At 50.1% G+C, this 16,515-nt stretch overlaps 1 protein-coding gene and 1 long non-coding RNA gene across 2 annotated transcripts; one reads left to right on the forward strand and one right to left on the reverse strand.

Annotated features, from left to right (window-relative positions):
• Positions 1-927: 927 nt before the first annotated feature.
• Positions 928-4,691, reverse strand: LOC135996012 (uncharacterized). The gene is made up of 3 exons (XR_010607232.1): positions 4,541-4,691; positions 3,201-3,350; positions 928-1,009 (listed from the first exon to the last, which is right to left on the reverse strand). It is a non-coding gene; the product is annotated as an uncharacterized LOC135996012 (long non-coding RNA).
• Positions 4,692-5,701: 1,010 nt separating this feature from the next.
• Positions 5,702-9,605, forward strand: WFIKKN2 (WAP, follistatin/kazal, immunoglobulin, kunitz and netrin domain containing 2). Its single transcript, XM_065647680.1, has 2 exons — positions 5,702-5,902; positions 8,094-9,605. Exons 1-2 carry the CDS (start codon positions 5,702-5,704, stop codon positions 9,603-9,605), a joined length of 1,713 nt encoding a protein of 570 aa, XP_065503752.1.
• Positions 9,606-16,515: the final 6,910 nt, after the last annotated feature.

The raw sequence follows: 16,515 nt of genomic DNA on the forward strand, positions 1-16,515 counted from the left end.
CGAATGATGATTAGTCATATGTCTGCACTCGAAGATAAAACCCCCGAGCAGAAGCCATCTGCCGAGGCATAAAATAATAATTCTGGCGCTAGCCTTGTCTGAGTGCAATGCCATCAGCCGAAACACAACGTAACGCAGGCCTAATGCTGAGTTCTAGCAGGTGGCCCATAACCCTGTAATAAACTCCATGACATTATCGATTTTTTCCCCCCTAAACTGAGCCCTTTTGTCTAACTACATTAATTTCTGCTTACTGAGCATCTGCGCATGAGGCGGAATGCACATAAACAGCGGCTCATTGCGGTGAGCAATCGCTGCTCTAAACATGCCCCCGGTTCCCGTCTGTACACGCCGTTATCTGCTCCGACGGCTTATTTCAGAAGCTCAAACCAGCACTTGTTAGTTATGGGTGCTTCCAGGGAACCCTGACAAAAATCTTAACTAGGGCAAAACTGAAATATGCTTCCACTGCTAATTACGTGTACAAATGGCCCTGAAAATAGGGCCCAGGCTGGGTGGCCCCACTGTCCCCCGCAGCCCAGACCCTGGGCAGGTCCTGCCGAGATTCGAGGGAGCAGGGCATTGCTCAAAGGGGAAAATTTGGAGCCCAAAGCAAGCTAAAGCCAAGGTCCGGAGGCATAATCTAGATTTCTGTGTGGGTCTGGAAGCAACGTTACGGCTCAAAGCAAGCGGCTGGCAGCTGTGCTCCAAGGGATCTGCCAGGTATGTTCCCTCTCAGATGTCTGGCTATCAGATTTAAGTGCAGTGAGCTTTACATGCAGACTGGAACGTCGGTACTTTCTAAATGAGGCAGACGGCTTTTAAAGGTACTTATCTTTGCAGGCATTGCATTTTCATCTGTGCAGTGACAAGGAGCCGCCTAAGGAGCGTGAATGATGATGGTGGGGGTGAAGAAGAGCATGTCCTTGGGACTGCTTGTGTGATCAGGGTCCTGCAGGCAGGGCAGGTTTCAGTGCCCTGGTTTGATGGACAGGCAGGTTTTAGTGCCCTGGTTTGGGAAACAGGCAGGTTTTAGTGGCTTGGCTGGTGCAGGGAGTCAGTACCAGGTCCCGCTGTGCCCAGCTGCCCTGTGTGGCGGAGGAAGGAGGTCTCAAGGACCAGAGTCTTTGCTTTAAGCTAAGCTTAAAGGCAGAAGAGGTCCAGGGGAGGCAGCCATTGCACCCCAGCACATCCCCGAGCCCTCGTGCTGGGGCTCTCGATGTTCCGGTGAGCAAGATCCCCCCCGGCAGTGGTGAATCACAGAGGGGAGGTTTGTGTTGGTGTTGGCAAAACCGGCTGCAAGTGGCGACAGGCCCAGACAGCACGAGAGGGCGAATCTGGAAGGGCCCCTTTGCCGAGGCAGAGATCAACGGGGATGGGAGGTTTAGCATTGCAGGGTGACGGTTAATAACAATAAAACCGGCAAATCCATCCACCATCCGCCTAGTAATTCCAGATGAGGGTTGCTCGTTTTGCCCAATAAATACAACCGCTTGCTGTTCCTTTGACAGTGGTTTAAGAAAACAAAAACCAAAACAAAACGCAACGCAATTATACTTTCCTGTGCCCCAGAGAACCCCCTTTCCCTCCTCAGTTAGAAAGGGTCACACCAAACACTGGTCAACACTTGGGACAGCAGAGAAGGGCAGGGACATCTCATAGGAGCTTGGCAAGAGCAAGAAAAAGGGCAAAGAAATTATTTACAAAATGCGCAACGGTGAAACCAATTCTAGATCAACAGCCCTAACCAGGACCCTGGGCATCCTAGGAGGGCTTTTCAGGGCTGTGGTCTAGTGGCAGATGGACATCTCTGGAGCACAGGCTGGTCAGAGACCGCGTGTCCCCGCTGCTGGGAGCAGGTCTGCGATGTTGCTTTGTGTCATCAGGGCTCGGGTTTGTCCATCTGAGATCCAGAGAAAACTCGTCTTGACTCCCCAGGCAAAAGACTGAGATCGATACCTTGATCAGAAAGGGGGATTTTTGGGTAGTAGTGGGATTCCTTCCATGGCTTGAACTCATTTGGGAAGATCTTTATCGCATCAGTATCTGACATGAGTGAGACAAGATAAGCCGTAAACTTGGCAATCATAATAGATTTGTTTATAAAAATGGGGCATAAGGATTATTTATTTCTTATACAAAAGAAAAACTCACAATGCTTTATAAACAAGGTAGAGCAGAAAAAAATATGCCCAGGGACCTTGACAAAGATCCTGATTCACATCTGGCGTTACCTGGTATTGTTCTGGAGTACCCGGTCACAGCCTTTGAGGTCAGTTGAGCTCAATGAATTTAAACCGCGTGAGATAACAGCCCCCAGTGAAACCAGGGAGACACTGAGTGCATTGGGCAGAGCTGGGCTGTCCGTGCTGGGACAGCCGAGGTCCCTGCTGTCCCCAAGCCAACCCGCATAGTGGAGTCCTCTCCTGGCTGTGTCCCTCAGGCCGGGTCACAGCGTGTCTGGGATGTCCTGGCAGGGACGGGGCAGCTGTTGAGGGTTATTCAGAGTCCTCGTTGCCTCCTCTGCCCTCCAGACCTGCCTGCCTGCATTCACCGGGAGATTTATGGAGCTGTTTTCCTCCCTTTCCCGCCTGTGTTCAGGTGGCCAAGGGACTGATCCTTCGTGGGGCTGAGCACTCCCTGTTCCTGGAGCGATGGGAGTCGGAGGGACACAGCGTCTGTCCGGTTTTCTTTGGATTAGGCCAGGATTTGATTCCCTAAAAGGCTTCCTATGCAAAAGTTTTGCTGAAACTTTTCAGCAAATCAGCAAATCTGCTGATTTCTCAGTTAACACAAGTTTCCTGTGCCTCACTTATAACGTAAGTACAGTGACCCAACAAAACCACCATTGTCATTAATGGTAATTGCTTTGCCCTTTTTCCCAAGCTCCTATGGGATGTCCCTGCCCCTCTCTGTGGTGCCAAGCACTGGCTCAACGTTTGGGGTGACAATACATCAAACTCAGCCGTTCAAACAACCTTTTCTTGAACGACCCCACTGATCTGCAATAGAGACACAATTAGACCAACTGAGTTGCATGTCCCCTGCAACTGCTCCTTCAGCTGGGCTCGTTAACAGCTGGGCTCGTTAACAAGAGCTGGGCTCATTAACCTGTCGCCTCCGGAGCTTCACCATCCTGGCCATCGCACACTGAACACAATACCTGGGGGCTGAAAACAGAAAGCTGCGATGGGACTTACCTGTCCCTGGAGAATCTCCCTCTGGATGGAGGACTCAGCAAAGCAGACGACGGCTCCGTCTGTCTGATGCCAACCAGGGCCTGATTCTTCAGAGCCCCCACTTTGCTCCCCCACTGCTGAAATGTGCCTCTGGGGAAGGGGATCCTCGGTCTGGGAGGGGGAAAAAACCACGGTAGTGTTATCCCTTCCTCCTCGGAAGGGATCTCGCCTCTGGTGGGCCCACACTCTCGCTCAGCATGGCCAAAGTGCGCAAGGAGGTGGCTTTCTGGCACCAGACAGGAGACGGAGGCTGGAAAGCACCAACCAGTTCCCCACCTCTAGCCCAGCGGGCAAGGGGGTAAGACAGCCTGAAAAGACTCAAGATGGCAGGAAAAGATGACTTTACCACAGCTACACGGTGGCAACGCCATGGGTTGAATGGGAAATTCCCTGCACGTACAGCAGCTGTTGGGGTGAGACCCCCACAGTCATCACAGCGGCTCCTCCAGCCCTGGGACACCCGCACGCTTCGCCACCCACGTACGGCTGGTTTCAAAGCTTATCCATAGTCAGTTTTACAATATAAAGTGTCTTTGTTTAGTCAACAGAACCACTAATACATGTGATTTTGTTGTTAATAGAGCTGTAAGAATTTTAAGCACCTCTCGGGAATGTGTCATTTTTGGTTGGCTTTTTTAGGCATCACAGGGTGCTGCGTTTGTCTTTGTAAACAAGTATTGAATAAAACATTTTGCGCACAGCCACACTTTGTACAAGTGTCATGCAGGTTTCTAAAGTTTCAGAGAGAATAAATCAACTGCAAACTGCTGCCTGGCGGTTGACTTCGCTCTTTATAAATAACTAATTTGGACAACTTCTCTCCGAGCGTCATATGAAATTCAAATGCCGTGCATATCGTTAATGCGGTCACACAAATCAAAACTGCTAGAGGCTCTTTTTATAAGCCCGGGTTGCCACAGAAATGCCACAGCCAAGGGCGTATCAGCTCCAGGTTGCTCTCCTTTGTTTCGGAGGTGATGCTTAGGAAACACCAGCAGGTCACTGCGCTCTCCTGCCTTGCCCCAGGGGAGGAGCAGGAGCCCCGTGGCCTGGGGCATCGCCTGCACCGTGGCCCAGTTCACTGCTGGTTATACTGGTTGGCAGCAGCCATCACTCAGAGGAGAATTAGGTCCAAAGTCAGCCATGAAAAACAACCCGGGTTTAATAAACCTAAGGGAAAAACTTTACTATAATAAAGCAAGGGCTGATTGTGCCGGGATCGGTCAGGTTCGCAGTGCTCTTCCCTCCTCCCAAAGCTGCCGGTCCAGCCCTGCTGAACCCCACGTGGGATGCAAACTCACCTGGTCCTGCCAGGAGGCTCCCAGCACCGGGCAGGATCCATCCCAGCCAGCCTAGAACTCAGCCCAAAGGCTCTAATCCTGGAAGGTGCTGAGCAGCTCTGGGTCCTGCTGCTTGTCTCTGGGTTTTGGCACGTGTTCAGCACGAGCAGGATCAGCCCTTTGCTGTAACAACCAGGGAACGAGGGACTCAGCTTGACTGCATTTCTCCCCTGCCCCCCCAATGCAAAAATGCTGTACATTCCTTTATGCAGGTTTCCATAGAGTTGAACTTCTACTATTTTTTTGTTGGCGCTGTTAAAGGGGTCAGCAATGCACTGTACAGCAGGAAATGTGGAGGAATTCAGGGACACTTTTAACATTTACTGGTGGGGCTTGAGGGCAGCGCTAAACTCAGCATCCTGGAAATCTCCCCAACAAAGAGAAGAAAAAAGCCCGGAGAAACCCCAGAAGAAGTTTTGAAGACATACTGCTTTGTCTACCCTAACTTTAAATAAATTATTTCTTCCCTACGTCCTTTGTTAAAATATGATATTCTAGCTTTAATTGCTTCAATCCTATTACTCGTTCCTTTTAGCAAGTGATTGTGTAGCCCCTTGCCGTGGGGAAATCCCCTGACCCGGGTGCGGGTGAGTTAGACAAGCACTCTTTCAGAAGTAAATGCCATTCTTAGCATAGGGAAGTACTTTAGGTCTAAAGGGGTTAAGAAGGCCTCCCTGCATTCAGAAACATGCAGGGGTCCCACCGTGCCAGTTCCAGCCTTTTAAACTCTTTCCAGCTTTTTTTTCTTGCAACAAATCTGTCTGACTGCCACCAGGACATAGGAAGCGTGTGCCTGTCAAAGAAATCAAGTTTACTTTTTCTGACTTGTTAACAGAGGCAGAGTATAAATAGAGCTAACTGCTCAGACTATTAGCATTTCTTTTAAAATAAGGGGGTAACTTCCTAGGACCTTTAATCCAATGAGGTCCAGACCAAACTGTACTATCAACAGAGGCAGCAGAGGAGCTTGCTGAAGTTTTTACAGAAGTCAGGTGCATTTGGGTTCCTCAAAAATTTAAGGCTTACCAAACAAACAAACAAACAAACAAACAAAAAGCAACCCCAAGCAAACAAGAACTACCTCCAGCTCAGTCCCTGCCATTGCCCAGGAGAAGTTCTGAGATGTTGTTGGTGCTGTTCACCCGGTGGATGTGGATCTTGCTGGGGAAGAGCAGTGTCCTCTTGCTCCTGGAGGTCTCTCTGCGAGGAAGAGCTCTGCCTCCCATCCGCTACTCGCACGCTGGGATCTGCCCCAACGACATGAACCCCAACCTGTGGGTAGACGCGCAGAGCACTTGCAAGAGGGAGTGCGAAGCCGACCTGGTGAGTGATGGACGTTTTTCTCTCTCTGATGGGGTTTGTTGGTGGGCTTGTTTGCGCCGCAGCCTCTTTCTGTTCTGGATAGAAAGGTGCCGGCGCCGCGCAGGACTTGGTGCAGACAGCACGCGTATTTAATTGACCCGTGACCTATAGAAAATACAAAAGATTTGATGAGTTATCAGCTAAGCGGGGAGGTGTGTGGCAGCTGCCACTTATGGCTATGTGGGTACAGCACTCGCTCTGTTTGAGTGTTTTCCCTGCTTTCTTGTCTAAAGAAAAGTCCGAATTTGATACTCCAGAACTCAGCATGCCTTGGGGCCAATCCACGGTATTTTAGCAGTGTCACCATGTTCTTTGTTGGTGGGGGCCATCATCAGTGCTTTATATTCCTGGGAGGAATCATTTATGAAGTCATTTGATCTAACATATAAAGCATCAGCCTTTGCTGAACTTGAAACACAAAGCGTGCTTGGAGTGCAAAACAGGGGCATGGTTAAAACGGCCAGGCAGATGTTCTCTGTGATGCTCCCAGCTCAAAATGTGCTTAGCTTACAACCCGAAAATTCATTTTTCAACCTGTCAGCACCGCCAGCTCAAGTCGGCAGCTGAAAATACCTGCTCGTCCTGCCTCTGACATCATGCCCAACAGCAAAGCTCCTGCAGCCCAAACCAGGCTGACGGCAACACGCACCACGCTGAAAAAAGTCATTGGGTTTATGTTCTGTAGCCTGGTTGCTTCTGCAATGCTAAGAGCGGGGAGGGGGGAGGATAGAGAAAAAGGCTGGACATCAAGTAAACAAAGAAATTTGCTCAGATGGATCCCATGTGTCATGAAAGAAGGTACTGTTTTTACTCCTGCCATTTCCACGTAAGCCCCCTTTATTTCACCTACCAGGTGTGCAGCAATGAATATTAAACCAGTTGCAAAACCCCAGCAGCAGCAGCAGCAGAGGAAGCTGTTTTAATAATTTACTGGTCGAAAACTGAAAGCCAGAAGCCACTGGCTAAAAACATTCGCTTTTGCCTTGTGACAGAAGGTCCTGGGACCTCGAGTGGCCTGCGAGCAGCCGAGGGCTGTGCCACCGGCTTTGCTAACGCCGCGGTCCTCACCCCCAGCCGAAACCGTTCCCCGTTCCGGTTTCCAACTTGGCTCCTGAAACCTCGTAATGTGCCACGGGAAATGGGGGAGAAGTTATGTTATTAGGTCATCTTTTTCCCAATAAGGAAAGGATACTGGGCTCAGGGGAAGCGATTTAGTTTGATAGCTTAAAAAACATTTTGTTCTCACTTACAGAGAAAGCCGTTGTATGTCAGGGGGGTTGTGGAGGCTTAACACAGGGTGGAAGTGTGCCCTGTCGTGTGCATGGTAGCAGCGTCCGTGGTCCCTTAAAGTAATCCAGAACAACACAGCAGCTGTGACCACACATATCAAATATCTTTTCTGCACAGAAGATGAAAATTCTGCTAAAATTAACCGCAATTTAGAGCTGACTGTAGCTGAGACAGAGTGTAATAAATCACTAGAAGAGCGATGCTGCATTTGAAAGTAGGACTAAAATAGGACAGAGAAGCCATAATGAGCTGGTTTGGTTTTGTTTTTCTAAATACCATAGAAAAATTATTTTTGGAGCAAGAATTTCCTTACTTTTGAGATACTCTATTATTTCCCCTACAATGTGAACAATTACAAATCCTTGGCAGTTCCGCCTCCAAGAGTAGGCTGTTAGTCTCAGGGAATTCAAATAATACTTTACATACTTCTGTGGAAAATAAGAAGGATTACTGCCTACAGCCATATGATAAGACTTTCCATCCGCTCTTGTTTCTCAGGGCTTGTCCTCAGGCATTTCGGAGAGCGCAGAAGGGGGGTTGTTGGTTCGGTAGTCAAGAAGTCCATGTGACTCCAGGAAAGACTTACGATGATGTTCACGTTTAAGAGACAGAAATACATTTTCCTTCTTGAGAGTGTCCTCTTGAAGCACTTCAGAAAGCCCAGTGTGTTTAGACACCTCTCGGGAGATGCTGGAGGGACGTTTCTACTCATCGCCGGTGGGACACTGAGTTTCAGACCACAGGTATCTGTGGCAGACCAGGTCCCCTGAGCAAACACCTTGAAAGTTTCTGGGCTTTCTGGGTATCTAAAAAGGACTTTACTCTGTCCCTGGTAATGATTAGGCCATTTCTTTCTCCCCAGGAGTGCGAGACCTTTGAGAAGTGCTGCCCCAATGTTTGCGGAACGAAGAGCTGCGTGGCGGCTCGGTACATGGACGTCAAGGGGAAAAAAGGGCCGGTGGGAATGCCCAAAGAAGCAACCTGTGACCGTTTCATGTGTATCCAGCAAGGATCAGAGTGTGACATCTGGGATGGACAACCCGTCTGCAAGTGCAAGGACAGGTGTGAGAAGGAGCCGAGCTTCACCTGCGCCTCCGACGGCCTCACCTACTACAACAAGTGCTACATGGATGCAGAAGCTTGCATCAAAGGCATTACACTGAATGTGGTCACCTGTAGGTACCATCTTACCTGGCCAAACACCAGCCCTATCCCACCAGAAACAACAGCTCGCCCCACTACTGCCTATTCCGAGACAACAGTCGTTGATATCTTGCCGCCTGCTCTGGTGAACAACCCCGTCCATCAGTCGGTCTACGTGGGAGAGACCGTCAGCTTCCTCTGTGATGTTACAGGGAGACCCAAGCCAGAAATCACGTGGGAGAAGCAGGTCGATGGGAAAGACAAAGTCATTATGAAGCCAAATCACGTCAGAGGCAACGTCGTGGTCACCAACATCGCCCAGCTAGTCATCTACAACACCCAGCTCCAAGACGCGGGCATCTACACGTGCACCGCCAAAAACAGCGGTGGCCTTCTCAGGGCTGATTTCCCTTTGTCAGTCATCAAAGGAGAACCCACATCCAAAGAAGCTTCCCAAAACAAAACACATTTTCCAACCGACGAGTGCCTGAAGCAACCAGATAGCGAAGACTGCGGGGAAGAGCAGACCAGGTGGTACTATGATGCAAAGAAAAACAACTGCTTTACTTTCATCTATGGGAACTGTAACAGCAACCTCAACCACTTTGAGACCTACGAGAACTGCATGTTAACGTGCATGAACGGCCCAATCAACATCTGCAACCTGCCAGCCCTCCAAGGTCACTGCAAAGCCTACGAGCCCAGATGGGCCTATAACAGCTTGACCAAGCAGTGCCAGTCCTTCATTTATGGTGGGTGTGGAGGCAACGAGAACAACTTTGAGAGCCGGGAGGCCTGCGAAGAGATGTGCCCTTTCCCAAAGAACACGCACTGCAAAGCTTGCAAACCTCGCCAGAAGCTGGTGACGAGCTTCTGCAAAAGCGACTTTGTTATCCTGGGCCGTATAACGGAGCTGACCGAAGACCAAGACTCGGGACATGCCCTGGTGACAGTGGAGGAGATTCTCAAAGATGAAAAAATGGGATTAAAATTCCTGGGGAAGGAACCACTAGAAATCACGCTTTTGAACATGGACTGGAGCTGCCCATGTCCCAACATGACCACAGTGGATGGCCAGCTCATCATCATGGGAGATGTCCACAACGGCATGGCTGTCCTACAGCCTGACAGCTTTGTGGGGACCTCCAGCATCCGGCGCGTGCGGAAACTCCGCGAAGTCATCCACAAGAAAACCTGTGAGCTTTTGAAAGAGTTCCTGGGATTGCATTAACCTCCCAGACCCGTGTGTTAAGTAGGGCTAACAAGCAGTAGGCTAGTGCACAAACTAAACAAGCTGTTTGAAGATACACTGTAGGAATTATGCAAAACCTTTATTTTAATCCATTAATGATGCTTAGCAACAATGTAGTATGGTCTCTGGCAAGCACGTAAAACAGCAGCAAAAGGCTATTAATCTGGCATTGCGATCAGTTCGTCCATATAGAAGTGCCATTTAACTAGATGACTCACTGCGGTAATTATACAATTTTTATGTAGCTTCCATCACAAATGACGGAATTCATAGCATTTGTTTAGCTAATTGGTACACAGCTAAGTAATATATAATGTCAACTTAATCTATCTCTTTTACAGTATGAAAATGCTATGGTAAGTCATTATAAGTAAGTCACATTCTTGGTTCCTTATAGCAGCACTAATATTTCAAGACAAAAGCCTGAAAATTATTGTCTATATTTACAATTGTGCACATTTAACCAATCTATGCATTATGAATTTCCTTCTTTTAATTGAAATTTTCTTAGCAGTTTTCTTTGGAATGTACCTCGTTTTTAAACGGCAACTACTACCTATCTTGCAACCCTTACTAGAGAAAAAACTCCCTTGATCCTATGCCCAGGGCAACAGGTCCCTGTAAAAGCTCAAGGCACAGACTCACCCTGAAGTGACTTTTCTGTCATCAGAACAAGGTCAGCAAACACCCTCATTCCATTGCACGTTCCTATTTTTGTTTTAATCAATATATTTTCTATCACAAAAAGTCCAATGCAGAAGGGCGGCAGTGTACTGCCAGTTCTCTTGCTTTAGAAAATCCTTTACACCTGAGCATATGCAGCAACATATTGCTTATTTTCATTAGAAATCCCGGTTTTGTAGGTGAGGGAGTAAAGTAGGAGGAGTCAGAACAAAATTCGAAGTAGAAGAGTGCAATACACAGTCTACAGATCATATGGCAGAGACACAAAGCTTCTGAAACCAAAATGCACAGACCCAGACTCACAAGGTGGACATTCCTTAAAGGCATTTCTCAGTTTTACCCTTTTCGAGCACTCTTTCAAACCATGGAAAACATTGTCTGCCAGGCCCCTGTATATACGCATATGAATAAAAACCCTAAGGAAGACAGCACGGGCTGTGGGTGTGAGCACGTGCAGACACATAGGATTGATCATTTTATCATTTGTGTGTCCAAAAAAATGTAACATTTGCCTATGTAAAAAATCCTTAAATAAAGAAAAGGCTGATCCTGGACAAATCCTGCCTCCGCTCACGCTGTTGTTGCGGGGAAGAGGGGCAAGCGTGGCACGGTGAGCCCGATCGTCGCTCTTGGTGCAACGGGTTCAGAGAGTCACTAATACTCTGGTGGTGCCCAGGGCTTTCAAAAGGCCAGTTCAAGGCTGGGCGGATGTTAAGATGCGTTTGGGTGAAAGGAAGGAAGGTGCAGGGAGCGTTACCCCACGGTGCCATCCCTGGACTTGCTGCGGGGCTGGGACACGGCTGCTCTTGCAGACGCGCGTTGGGGCTGGGAACAACAAGGGCTGGGAGGAGGAGATTGCATAGGCAGATGTTGGGCTTCAGCATGACTTGCAAGCCTCCCAAGCTCCCAACCCTGCACACGCTGGGTATTTTGCAGTTGCAGGGAGGAAGGATAACGGCGAGATAACGGCATTGGATGTGGGGCCAGTTGTGGCTCTGCACCAGCCACGGGCAGAGACCACGGCACGGTGGAGAACTGGGCTCCTCTGCCAGCGATCTGGGCTTGGTCTAAGTCCGGAGTGCAACAGGAATGGATCTAAATCTCTGGTTACTTGTATAATTTCAGAAGAAACTGTCTGGGAGGGAGAGAAGCCTGGACCAGACTTGCTGGTCAAGAAGATACATGCTTGTTTTCTTTTGTTGCACCTTTCCTAAATGTATATTAGATAAACTCCAATTAAGGGTCTATAACATTTCTGTATGTTCTTGTGAGGACCATTTTCTGGAGCTGGGAGATGCCGGCCCCACAGTCAGCACTTGTGCTGGATCATCCCTGGCTCTGGCAACTGCCGCTGTTCTGATGGCTCATCTGTCATTTTTCAAACAAGTCGTAGGAAGTGACTTGTTCTTGCCAGACTTTCTAACACTGAGGAATCGGAGGATGAAGGTTTAATAAAGACTGGCTTTATATGGCTCTCTTTTTCCCAAAAGCGAAAGGATTTTTCAAGTGTGGGAGTGACTCAGAAGACATGTACCTGGTTGTTCCAGAAGAGCTGGGATGCAAATGTATCTGAGAGCAAAAAGCACACGATTCATTGCATTTCCAGCCAGCTCATTGCAGGGCTTAAGCCTGGGGTCTAAAATGCCATCTTTTACTCCCGGTGAAAGCCCTGTGAACGAAGCACGCACTGAAAGCAAAGTGAGCGCACAAGTGATCTGCAGCCCAGGGTCGTGCAAGGCGTTAACGTGTCTCCTGGCCTAATCGGGCACGCAGTGCTGGTGTGCAAGGACTTGCTTGCATGAGGGATCCTGGGGGATGTCTTGGATCAGTTTTCCAGTGCGGTGCAGTATAAGAGGACACGGAACAGGCCAGCCCAGCTCCCAGACACGGTGTGGCCACGCTCGTGTAACTCCTGCCCAAACTTATGGAGCCAGGCTGCTCCCCAGCCCCGCGGTGTCTGCGGAACGGCTCTGCAGGACACGCGGACAAGCATCAAACGCAGCCACCATCCCACACCAGCCCTGCATGGGGACATGGTCCCCTCTCTGCCACGGATCAGGCCGATCTATTCAGCTCCCGCGGTGCCAGGTGGGTACGTTGGCCAGGACCAGCTCGGTGCCGACAATCAGCCCCGCGGTGACAGGGCACCCACAGAAGACAAATATTAGACGTGAGCAGCCCCGCTGGGAGTGACAAGCTGTGCTGTGAGCTCCCTGGGGCGCGCAAGGACACCCCAGCTGCCCCAAGGAGCGGTGTCACCAGTGTCCCCTCGCCTGCGTGCAGGGGAAAACCGCCCCGGCCATGCCGGGAGCACCGCAGCTCCCCGTGGCACGGGACTGGCCCTACCCCCGAGCCCCTCCACCTTCTGACCCTGAAGAATTCAGTGCTCCACTCAAAGCTAGTATTTGAGTTCAGCCCCTTATTAAACCCTTAAGAAGCCTAAAATTCAAGTTTTACCACTCAGCCAGCCTGAGGAAAGCCTACGCACAGGGCCAGGCACTAAAGGATGTCGTTAAAGCCTTTGCGAGGCTAATCGGTGCTTGCATGCGGCTCCTGATCAGAAAATCCCTTTTATGTTCCTCATGCACTCAGTTTTCCATCCTGCTCTCTGGGGTGCATCTCTCAAGGCTGTCAGAAAGCTGGAAGGAAATGCCAGTATTTAAAGTTCGTATTAAATGTTTGAAAGGAGAGAGAGCAAGGGAAAAGCCTGCTCGATTCCCTTCTTTGCACGGCAGCGAGCTGGGAAGAGCACGAGTGCCTGTCCGAGGCTCCAAGGCAGAGCTGGAGGAAGGATGTCACCTCCAAAGCCACGCGGCCATGGCCACCGGCCACTGTCAAAGCTCTGCCCTGCACGTGGACACCAACGAAGCAGCATTTCCCAGAGACACCGGCCCAGGAAGCAGCAAGGGAACAGCCCCATGGTAGCTGGGTCTGAGACCTGCAGAACCTCCTCAGGGCTCAGGGGCGGATGTGACCGACACTTCTGCGGCGGCAGGAGGAGAGCGCAGAGCCCCTGGCACCAGCACAGCGTGTCCACCTCCCAATCCGGAGTGAAGATGGAAAGTGCAACACGTGACTCTGCAAACCCTGTGGCTAGAGCTCGATGGAAACCATCCAGCAGATGGAGCCGAAAATGAGTCACCGGTTATTGTGCAAACTGTCTGCGCCGCCCAGCTCTGTTCACAGGGGGACAAAATACCAGCCAAAAAAATGCTGGTGTGAAGCTTCCGCATGTCCAGATTACGGGTAGGGTCTGATGCATCTCCCAGCCGGTGGTGCAGGGCACGAGGGCCCCGTGTCAGCACCGGTGGAGAGATGCCCGGGTGATTGCTCAGAGATGGGATCCTGCACCACCGCACAGCCCAGAGCAGCTGAGGTCAAGGGAAAGAGGAAACCAAGTGCGTTCTCACTGCAGGGGCTTGAGGTGAGGTCAGGCAGAAAAGTTTTGTGGGCAACCAGCTCCAGAACTAGGAGCAAAGATGATGATGCCATTGGAATATGATTCAGATGGCAAAGGTATTCAAAGAGCTTAGGTCCCAGTTGTTTCAGAGAGAATTAGGGACCCCTGTGAGAATTACCACCCGGCCACGGGTCTCGGTTCCTGGGGGAGGTGGCTGTGACGAAGGTCGCACGTGGCTTCAGCCAGCACCCAACGATTTCCTGCAGAAAGGAGGAGTAATTCAGCTGGCACCACACTAGCACCTTGCACCACAAGACACGCTTCCTGCACCTGAAGCACCTTGCGCCCAGGTCTGCTGTAATCCCTCTGGTGTGCACGTGCTGTGAAATTCTCCGTGTAGCTAGTTACCAGGAAAAGACCATGGCCAGGCTGGGTTTCTACCCCGAGGCTGGATGGAGCCAGGTTTCTGAAGGCACGGCTGTGAAAATGTCACCCTGAGCGAGAACTTCAAGTTTAGAGCCTGTGTTTTCATACCAAATATTTAGTGCTTTCCCCTTCACCAGCTCTGGTTACTGATTGACTACAAGTGACCTCCAACTGCCTTATTGATTTACAGCAGCTGTCAAAGGACAAAAAATTAGCCCCATATCCAGGATCTGAGAAATACTCTGAATGGAGGTTGCGCAACTGAATAAATGTTCTGCCAGCTCTTTAAATCTTGGAAAAAAAAAAAAAAAGGAGAAAGAAAAAGCCAACTGGAGCTCTTGATCTACAATGCAAACACCAGTGGGATATGAAGATAAAGCTGCAGCACTAGTGGACATATCTATTAGCCAAAAAAGTGCAGCCTGTTTAATTCACAGCTATTTACGGCTGGGCAAATGACGTGACGTTCGGACCTGAGAGTGTGGAAAGGGAACGGAAAGTCTTCCAAAGGCTGCTCTGCAGTTCAGGTTTTTCGAAGTCAAGAAACTCTCTGCTTTTGGTGTTTTCACTCTGTGCACATCCCTATTACCGCCTTTCCCCCCAGCCAGCCCTCCCCAGTGCCATCCAGGCACTGACCTGTGAGCCCAGTTGGCCCAGTTTGAGGGGACCTCCTCCAAACCTCAGGCTTGCTGGTGGACACGGACCTGCACGTGCTGCAGAAGCCCACGGCCACAGCAGCTGTGACAACAGCATCAAGAGCAAAACCCCACAGACCTGAATGCCCATATTTCGGGATCACGGGCGGTTTGGGGTGGGGATGAACCTCTCCAGACCCTGCTTGGGGCCCTCTTGCATGGTCCTGTGGGGCTGACAGGATGGAAAGGGCCACGGGTCTCGTTCCACCTGGCGATTCCTACCCCCTCTCATTTGTCCCAGCGATGGCTAGAAATGCAGGAGGAAAGCAGAAGCCTGGAGAAAAGAGAGTGAGGAAAAGATTCACCTAAGGGAGGAGGGGGAGCATTCTTTTACCTTGAACTGCCACGACAGCATGGTAGTTGGACTGGATTAACTGGTATGAACAGGAACTACCCATAAAGGGGTTTGTGCCTTCTCTTCTTCCTTCGCTCCACTCCTAATACACCCAAACGTGTTACAATGCCCATACCAAGGGGGTGTTGTAACACGTGTAAAGGACACGACTTCCTCTGCCGCTTGAAATAAGTAGAAGAAAAACAACAATAAATCTCCAGGATCAGCAGGTATTCACCCAAGGGCAAAAGTAGTCACATAAGAAATTGCTTAACCATTAACTGCGGTGGATAACCTTTGCTTCAGCCTGTGGCAGGACCAGAGGACGGAAGGTGGCAAACATGGGGCTAATTTTAGACACGGGTTCCTGGGGGCTGGGTGTGAAAACTCAGCAAGTTTGGTAGAAACTGTAAGAGAAGACAAAACTCACAGCTGAATGATAAATATGATGTACAGAAGAAGAGTCCCCTCAACAGAGGGGAGTGATGCTCCGTAACACTTAACACTCTTTGGAGCAATCACAAGGACAGAGATGGCCCAGCTGATAGAGCTGACTTGGATCGAGGTCATAGAGCCACCTCCTCACCCGAGGCTCTTAAAGACACTCAGTTGTTCTGCAGGGAGAGGTAAGGCAGGCTCTTGAGCCGACAGGAGGCTGGAACATCAGAAAGGAAGGTGGAGACTGGGAGGTCAGTTTTCACAATGAAGAGAAGCCACCGGCAGCGTGTGAGGGCCTGGGCTGCTTGATGGAGATGGTCTGGAAGAGGGATGGGAGAGGTGGGTTGCAAAGGCTGGTCTTGATATCAAGTTATTGAGGGCTGCAGAAACACAGGCTGACTGTGAGGAGCTGTAGAAGGGCATCGTAATACCGACTGACAGGATGATATAATAGCAGATGAAATGCAGTATTGATTAACGTGCATGGGCCGGGAAAGTGAGTCATAGCTGTGCATTCCTACCATAACTTCAAACAAGCTGTTCCCACCTGAGACCTGGATGATCCGCACATGGACCTGCCCAGGGCGGCTGGTCCAGTCTGCCTGTGGCGTGCAGGCAGCGCCCGAGCAGATCCCGCACATCACACCTCTCCAAACAGCAGCTTCACAACTTGCAACACTCCCATGAACGAGCGCAAAAACTTGCGGACATCTGGACAACCCAGCAGCACTTGCACATCGTGCTCAGCCTTGCTAAAAAAATGCTACTTGCTGTTAAAGACTTGCTCCTAAGGTCACCAGATAAATCCCAGCCACTTCCCGGCCCCGTAAAGTCAAATCTTGCTAAAATAGGAACCTTACCTCCATCTGTCCCCGCAAGTACAACGTGTACGGTCACAGTCACACACCCTTC

Source organism: Caloenas nicobarica, chromosome 18 (assembly GCF_036013445.1).
Source record: "Caloenas nicobarica isolate bCalNic1 chromosome 18, bCalNic1.hap1, whole genome shotgun sequence".
NCBI classification, from domain to species: Eukaryota; Metazoa; Chordata; class Aves; order Columbiformes; family Columbidae; genus Caloenas; species Caloenas nicobarica.

Bases quoted from the DNA above. Each gene is read 5' to 3' on its own strand.
- WFIKKN2 (XM_065647680.1), top strand. From the start codon at position 5,702: ATGTTGTTGGTGCTGTTCACCCGGTGGATGTGGATCTTGCTGGGGAAG. The intron at 5,903-8,093 runs GTGAGTGATGGA...CTTTCTCCCCAG, and splicing joins GGGAGTGCGAAGCCGACCTG to GAGTGCGAGACCTTTGAGAA.